The 8,905-nt window shown below is 41.6% G+C and overlaps 1 protein-coding gene across 1 annotated transcript; it reads left to right on the top strand.

Annotated features, from left to right (window-relative positions):
- Positions 1 to 5,445: 5,445 nt before the first annotated feature.
- Positions 5,446 to 8,522, top strand: LOC123132495 (5'-deoxynucleotidase HDDC2). The gene is made up of 8 exons (XM_044552297.1): positions 5,446 to 5,838; positions 5,934 to 6,061; positions 6,165 to 6,202; positions 6,396 to 6,506; positions 7,087 to 7,166; positions 7,422 to 7,458; positions 7,808 to 7,849; positions 8,155 to 8,522. The coding sequence occupies exons 1-8, from the start codon at positions 5,605 to 5,607 to the stop codon at positions 8,214 to 8,216; spliced, it is 732 nt and encodes a 243-aa protein (XP_044408232.1). The 5' UTR covers positions 5,446 to 5,604; the 3' UTR covers positions 8,217 to 8,522.
- The last annotated feature ends 383 nt before the right edge of the window (positions 8,523 to 8,905 follow it).

Raw genomic sequence — 8,905 nt, 5'->3', positions numbered from 1 at the left:
TTATGTGATATGGGTGCTAGTGCTAGTGCAATACCTATTGACTTATACAAAGAAATTATGCATGACATTGCACCTGTTGAGTTAGAAGAAATTGATGTCACTATTAAACTTGCTAATAGAGATACTATTTCACCAATGGGAATTGTTAGAGATGTTGAAGTCTTGTGTGGGAAAACTAAATATCCTGCTGATTTTCTTGTTCTTTGTTCCCCACAAGATAGCTTTTGTCCCATTATATTTGGTAGACCCTTCTTAAATACTGTTAATGCTACCATAGATTGCACAAGGGATGTTGTTACTATCGGTTTAGATGATATGACTCATGAATTTAATTTCTCTAAATTTAGTAAACAACACCGTGAAGAAGAATTGTCTAGTAAGGATGAAATTATTGGTCTTGCTTCTATTGTCGTATCTCCTAGTGATCCTTTAGAACAATATTTGCTAGACCATGGGAATGATATGTTTATGAATGAAAGAAGCGGAATAGATGAAGTATTCTTTAAACAGGAACCTATTCTGAAACACAATTTGTCTGTTGAAATCCTAGGGGACCCCCCTCCACCTAAGGGTGATCCCGTGTTTGAGCTTAAACCGTTGCCTGATAATCTTAAATATGCTTATCTTGATGAAAAGAAGTTATATCCTGTTATTATTAGTGCTAACCTTTCAGAGCATGAAGAAGAAAGATTATTGAAAACTCTGAAGAAGCACCGTGCTGCTATTGGATATACTCTTGATGATCTTAAGGGCATTAGTCCCACTCTATGTCAACATAAAATAAATTTGAAAGCAGATGCCAAACCAGTTTGTGATCCTGAACGGCGTCTGAATCCTAAAATGAAAGAAGTGGTAAGAAAAGAAATACTAAAGCTTCTAGAGGCAGGTATAATTTATCCCGTTGCTGATAGTCAGTGGGTAAGTCCTGTTCATTGTGTCCCTAAGAGGGGAGGTATTACTGTTGTTCCTAATGATAAAGATGAATTGATTCCACAAAGAATTATTACAGGTTATAGGATGGTAATTGATTTCCTCAAATTAAATAAGGCTACTAAGAAAGATCATTACCCCTTACCTTTTATCGATTAAATGCTAGAAAGATTATGAAAACATACACACTACTGCTTTCTAGATGGTTATTCTGGTTTCTCTCAAATACCTGTGTCGGCTAAAGATCAATCAAAAACTACTTTTACATGCCCTTTTGGTACTTTTGCTTATAGACGTATGCCTTTTGGTTTATGTAATGCACCTGCTACCTTTCAAAGATGCATGATGGCTATATTCTCTGGCTTTTGTGAAAAGATTTGTGAGGTTTGCATGGACGACTTTTCCGTCTATGGATCTTCTTTTGATGATTGCTTGAGCAATCTTGATCGAGTTTTGCAGAGATGTGAAGAAACTAATCTTGTCTTAAATTGGGAAAAGTGCCACTTTATGGTTAATGAAGGTATTGTCTTGGGGCATAAAGTTTCTGAAAGAGGTATTAAAGTTGATAAAGCCAAGGTTGATCCTATTGAAAAGATGTCGTGTCCCAAGGACATCAAAGGTATAAAAATCCTTGCCAAAGATGAAGACCAGGGGGCCCACACCCTGTTCACGAGGGTGGGGGCGCCCCCTAGGGCGCGCCCCTACCTCGTGGGCCCCCTGGTGGCTCTCCGATGACCATCTTCTACTATATGAAGTCTTTCATCGAGAAAAAAACCCAGAAGCAACCTTTCAGGATGAAACTCCGCCGCCACGAGGCGGAACCTTGGCGGAACCAATCTAGGGCTCCGACAGAGCCGTTCTGCCGGGGAAACTTCCCTCCCGGAGGGGGAAATCATCGACATCGTCATCACCAACGCTCCTCTCATCGGGAGAGGGCAATCTCCATCAACATCTTCATCAACACCATCTCATCTCAAAACCCTAGTTCATCTCTTGTATCCAATTCTTGTCTCCAATTCCGGGGTTGGTGCTAGTAGGTTGCTAGTAGTGTTAATTACTTCTTGTAGTTGATGCTAGTTGGTTTAATTGGTGGAAGATCATGTGTTCAGATCCTTTATGCATATTATTACCCCTCTGATTATGAACATGAATATGCTTTGTTTGTAGTTACGTTTATTTCTGAGGACAAGAGAGAAGTCTTGCTATTAGTAGTCATGTGAATTTGGTATTTGTTCGATATTTTGGTGAGATGTATGTTGTCTAGCCTCTAGTGGTGTTATGTGAACATCGACTACATAACACTTCACCATTATTTGGGCCTAGAGGAAGGCATTGGGAAGTAATAAGTAGATGATGGGTTGCTAGAGTGACATAAGCTTAAACCCTAGTTTATGTGTTGCTTCGTAAGGGGCTGATTTGGATACATATGTTTTATGCTATGGTTAGGTTTACCTTAATACTTTTGTTGTAGTTGCAAATGCTTGTAATAGAGATTAATCATAAGTGGGATGCTTGTTCAAGTAAGAATAGCACCCAAGCACCGGTCCACCCACATGTCAAATTATTAAAATACCGAACGCGAATCATATGAATGTGATGAAAACTAGCTTGATGATATTCCGATGTGTCCTCGGGAGCGCTTTTCCTTATATAAGAGTCTGTCCAGGCTTGTCCTTTGCTATAAAAAGGATTGGGCCACCTTGCTGCAATTTATTTAATTTTGTTACTTGTTGCTCGTTACAAATTATCTTATCACAAAACTATCTGTTACCACTTATTTCAGTACTTGCAGAGAATACCTTGCTGTAAACCGCTTATCATTTTCCTTCTGCTCCTCGTTGGGTTCGACACTCTTACTTATCGAAAGGACTACGATAGATCTCCTATACTTGTGGGTCATCAGGGAATGCTAGGGATCACACTACTGATCCCTTGCTTTCTATCAGACCAGTGGAGGGCCATACGATTGGAAGCAAATTGATCGTCCGATCTGATACTACTCAGTGCAAGGTAGGTTATATATATTTCCTTTTTGATTGTGTGCTTCTTGATAACCTCTTCCGTTTATCAAGACCGCCCCACCGAGACTACTAATTGTTTCCTAAAACAGTTTCCATGAATGACGTGACACATCATTTATTGCCGAAATAATTTTGGTATATTATGATTATTTCACAATTAAACTCAACAATTAGTTGTGATACATATGGCAACTCATTTTTTATATCATGGAAGCATTCTTAATGATGCATGGAAGCATAGTATTTACTTCATTTTATCATGTGATCCCCGGTGCTTCCAAACAATGCTTCCGATAATCACGTACATTTCCATCTTTAAAATTGACTCGTAATCACGCATGCTTCCTTCCTTCTAATATTTGTTTCCATTATATAAGAACCATGCTTTGTTAAGTGTCATATATGCTTCATTCGCAAAAAAAAGTGTCATATATGCTTCCATGTTTTTTGCATGCAGTTATATCATTTTCTTGCTTCCTGCATAATTAGGTCAAGCTTCGTAATTGATCATTTTGTGCTTCGGCATCAAAAACTACATTGATCAGAACACGTTCTTCCATTTCTTGCTTCAACGGTAGAGCAATACATATGCACATATGCATGTTATTTGCTTCTTATCTGTATCAATAAGGTAAGTCGGCCGGGAGGGAGGGTGAACCGCTGGAGGTGCTGAGGGAGCGGCTGGTGTGGTGGAGGAAGAAGATGGTGCCGCATTTCCATCGCGTCCCTTGCCGTCGTAGATCGAAGAAATCGCTGACAAGATGACCAAGCGGGACGATGCCGCTGCCGATGATCGAGAGATGGAATCGAAGAAGCCGAACCATGGCAGCCGACCAGCTTGGTGCTCGTGGTTCTGGTTGGCACCGGAACTCTTGCTTGGATCCAGAGAGAGAGCACCTGGCAAAACGAACGCCGGTGTTAACAGCCGTGAACGTCCATGCGTGTTACCTGATGCAGACGAAATGGATGGATGAGGGAGTTTCAATTTGGTTGTATGATGTACATATGGTGGTCTCGGCTAGCAATAAATGACAATCGGCATGATTTGTGGGATTAGTTAGAGATGGATGACACATGCACCCGTCGGATGGGAAGACAAATGAACGGAGATGGAATAGTCTGATGGAAACTAACCCATCAGACTCCTGAGAGGAAGTGTTTCCCTATCTTAATACTCCCTCCGTTCCTTTATATAAGGTGTATTTATTTTTTGATAAAATTCCATGTAAGGTGCATTTCTTCTAATTCCTCGTAATTTCGTCGTTAGCCCTTCAAATAAAGGAAACGTATTTCTTTCCTGATTGCATGCATCTTTTCTTGTAAAGAGAAAAAGAAAAGTATCTCTCTTCTGATTGCGTGCATCTCTTACTTTCCTAGCATAAACGATTTAGTTGCTGTTAATCAATGATTTAGACAAGGTTAATTTTGTCCTAACATGTGTAGAATTATGTGCCTTTATCATCAAACCGAAAATAATACACTTTACATAAATGAATGAAGGGAGTACAAAAGACACACAACTTGGATGTTCTTGAAAAAAATGGGACCAATGGCACTATGATATGGAAACCTCAGGTAAAAAAAAGGATATGGAAACCTCGTCCCTAGAAAAAAGGATATGGAAATTTCGGATCCCACTACATCCAAACCTCTTGACGATGGTGAATATCTCAGTCTGTCAGACTTTTGCTTTTATATGCTCCGTCCGTTCCAAATTATACGGTATGTTAATCTTTTTTTTTTTTGCAGAAGTTAGACGTATATATGTGTTTGATTAAGCTTATAGGAAAAATATACAAATATCTACAATATCAGATAAATATAAGATAAAGATATATTTCATGTTGTATTGATTAAACGTATACGAGTTTAATAATGTTTGAAAAAGTAATACACCTTGCACTTTGTAATGGAAAGTGCTGAGGGTCATGATCTATGCCATTCGCTTCGCCATGGATATAGTCCCACCTTTCCTTTATGGAAAGTGTATATTTTTGGCATACTGGATAAGGCACATAATTATATAGAATTTATGGTGAGATTATCCTTGGCTAATTGGTTAGCGGCAAGTAAATCTATTAGGTCAGAAAAGGAAGAGATGCACGTAATTGGGAGACAAGTACTTTCTTTTTTTTCTACAAGGAAGGATACATGCAATCGGGAGAGAGATACTTTGATTTTTTCTGGAGGATATAAACATAATTGTGAGGAATTAGAGAAATGCACCTTAGGACAACCGCTTGTATGTTTCTTGTTTTGTGTTGCTTGTATGCATTTCATTTCTGTATAGTTACTGTTATGAACAAAAGAAATGTATGCCTTCGGGTACATCTTCAAAAAAAAGTTCGCCATGGAGTGTTATTATTTTTATGTTTTTAAATGATGCCCTGGGGCTAGACCATGCACACGCGATTGGGCCATTCCGGCGTTTGTTTTGGGTAAGGAAAACACGGTGACGCAGCCCAAACTCGCGGGCAGAACGGGGCGGGGGATCGCCGCGCAATCTGGGCCACCCGGCGCGCACGCACGCGGCGCGCTGCTTTCGCGGCCCTCGCCACAACCACCACCACCCCCACCGCCCCGGCATTCCCGGACGGCCACCGCACCGCTCCTCCCGGCCTCACCTCACCTCACCCAATACTTAACCCCAGCCATGGGTGGGAGCCGAGCCTTTTCCCTCTCCTCCCTCTGCGCCGCCGCCGCCGCCGCGACCAGGTCCCCCCTCCTCTCCCCTCACCACCGCGCGCGCCACCTCCGGCCTCGCCTCGCCGCCGCCATGTCGTCCTCCTCCTCGCCCGCCCCGGCCCCTGGGTCCGACCCCGCGGCCCCGGCGGCCTCCTCGGCGTCCTCCGCCATCGACTTCCTCACGCTCTGCTACCGCCTCAAGGTGAGTGCTGCCTGCCTGCTCCACCACCGGTTTAGGTCTTGCTTGCATCGTTGGTTGATCTCGTGTGATGGGATGATGTGCGGCGTGGGTCGCAGACGACGAAGAGGGCGGGGTGGGTGAGGCGCGGGGTGCCGGGCCCCGAGTCGGTGGCCGACCACATGTACCGGATGGGAGTCATGGCGCTCGTCGCCGCCGACCTTCCGGCCGGCGTCAACCGCGATAGGTGCGTGGATACCCAGCCATTCCCTCCCATTGTGCGGTGGGACCTCGTTCTTCTAGTATCCTCTTTTGCCTAATGAGTTGTAAGTTTCTTTCGTGTTCTACAGGTGTGTGAAAATGGCGATTGTGCATGACATAGCCGAAGGTAATCCCCGATGACTCTTCCTTTGTTCGATTTTGTGGCTTTCAACTTTGAAATTGTTGGAATGTGAGGGTGTTGGTGATCAGTCTGAAATTACACATGCATTGTCCTTTCCAATTGTGCAAAATAAACATGGTCAAAATTGCTTATCAGGATGCTACTTTGGTTAACTCATTTCAACCATTTTACTGCCCAGCTATTGTTGGCGATATCACCCCTGCTGATGGTGTGCCCAAGGAAGAGAAGAGCCGTAGAGAGAAGGAAGCTTTGGACCATATGTGCGCATTGCTTGGTGGAGGTTCAAGAGGTTAATACTGAAATATGGAAAAGCTTAACATCTATAGTTCCGTGGCTTGACTTTAGGCTGGCTTGATTCCATAATCCATTGATATAACTTTCTTTCACCTCGTGATAATTATGAAGACTGCTTTTGATTCGATTATAAATTGGTGAAACTTCATAATGAGCATAAACACTTGAAGGGGAAGAGAATGAAATATGGGCTTAGATTGTTCTTATTCCCAATTTCTGTAAATGCTTATGATACTGATTAGGTTTCTTATGTTTATTATTCTAAATTCTATATTTGTCATGTTGTTCTCTTGTTACTTAAAAGTGGTAGTTTACCATCAAAGAAAACAAAACCAATGTATTGGACAACATTGGATGTTTACATATAGTCCTCCAGCTAGGTGTCAGCAGCAAGTAGCAACATTTTGAAACTAATAAATAACTAAGATATCTGTACTCAAATATTCTTTCTTAATACAAGGCAACGAGTGATATCCTTCGTGAACAGGCTTAGTACTTTGCATTGTTTTATGCTCTTGTCCTTGTACTTTTGATATGTTGTAGAAATTCACTCATCTCATGCTGTTCTTTTTCAGCCGACGAAATTCGTGAACTTTGGATGGAGTATGAGAACAACGCCACTTTGGAAGCGAAGGTTGTTAAAGATTTTGACAAGGTAAGCTACTTGCAATTTTTACCCCGTAAATCATTAGACTTGTACCTGCAAGTGTTGACGCGCTGGGATTACCAACAATTAACTTAATAGTGCATTAACAAGATGAGATAATCAGCTGCTAAAGAGAGTGGCTACTATTATGAACATTGGCAGACCATGGAACAGGAATCATTGTAACTTAAGGTCTCCTTAATGCTGTTGATGAATTTTTCTTTCTTGACTAACTGTTTGTTTTCTTCTATGTTCTATTTTTAGGTTGAGATGATACTTCAAGCACTGGAATATGAAAAGGGTAAGCTCCTACTGATAGTCACCAGTGGTACATGGATGTTTGGATAATTTGATTTACTCAGCAAGTCAGCATCAGTCTTTTTCCCATGTGCATACCCATAACTATAGACTATAAAGTATGAATTTACTGAGTAATCTTCTTGATTCAGTATAATTATAGGGGAGGCATGACTCTAGTAGCAAGCGCAGGATTTTTTTCGTTCATTTATCTTTGGTTCTCAGCCTACCTGACATGCACTGGGAGGAGTGCGTGTAAAGATGTGCAGAATACATGCCTAACTCATTAGCACCTTTCACTCCTGAGTTTATAGTACCACGTTAACGCCTTTCTATTGTTTTTGATTTCTCAGAGCAAGGGCGGGACCTAGAAGAGTTCTTCCAATCGACGGCAGGTTTGTATTCTTGTTTTCCCCTTCCATCAGATTCTGCTGCTAAAGTGCACATTTGTATTTAAACTATGCAGGCTGCCTGTTTATTCATATTTTTCTTACACACACAATACATTTCTATGAAACTTTCTAGAATAGCAAATCAGAACATTAATGCCTGAGCACTTGATATCGTTATGAGTTGACATGTGTCATGCTCCTTACACTGTTACATATTTCTGGTATATCTCCCATCTTGCAGGATTCAAATACTAGCTCACGAAAAAGCTCAGCTTATTTCCCTGGTTAATCTCTTGATTTCTATGTAGGGAAATTCCAAACGGACGTCGGAAAAGCATGGGCAGCAGAGGTTGCATCGAGAAGAAAGTGAAAGCGCAAATGACAGTCACGAGCCCTCTCGGTGCTTCTTTTTTCGGACACAATTGTCAGCGCCGGATCTGTATCATGTTTCAGTTCAGGGCCTTATCCCTGAGACAAACCGGCCTCCCAACTTGGGTAGGGCTTCTCCAGATCAGCCAGTTGTATTGCAAAGCAGGTCTTTTCACTTGTAGCTCGCCTGGCCATGCCCAGCACCAAGTTGGTAGGATCAGCCCCTTTCTGATGTAAAATCAGTTGACACAAATACAGCGTACTCCTGTAAATTGAGGCCCATCGTTTCGATCGTTTGTTAACGGTATCTGTGCTGTCATAATTATGCATGATGTGCATTTTGGTATCAACTTGATTGCTTCGTCATGTCGCAACTGCTGAGCATTGTTCGGACCTGCTAGCTAGAATTTCAGTGGATCAAGAGTGAAAAACGCGACGTGCCAGGAAATCATGTTTAGGGTTTCTTTGTTCGTCGCAAAGCTCTTAGATCCTGTATGACTAAAGCATATGAGAATGTGTCATTGAAGTGCATTTGATTGCAACATAGAAGCAAATGTAAGAACTGAGTGGCCAATCCTACAAGTCAAATCATCTTGCAAAACTGGGTTTTGTCTTGGGCATATCTAGCTATTGCACATCTAATTGACTCAATCAAGCATAAAAAGAAAAAGAAAAAAAGAAATTCAGATC

Source organism: Triticum aestivum, chromosome 6A (assembly GCF_018294505.1).
Source record: "Triticum aestivum cultivar Chinese Spring chromosome 6A, IWGSC CS RefSeq v2.1, whole genome shotgun sequence".
NCBI classification, from domain to species: domain Eukaryota; kingdom Viridiplantae; phylum Streptophyta; class Magnoliopsida; order Poales; family Poaceae; genus Triticum; species Triticum aestivum.
This window is presented reverse-complemented; position numbering and strand designations above follow the sequence as displayed.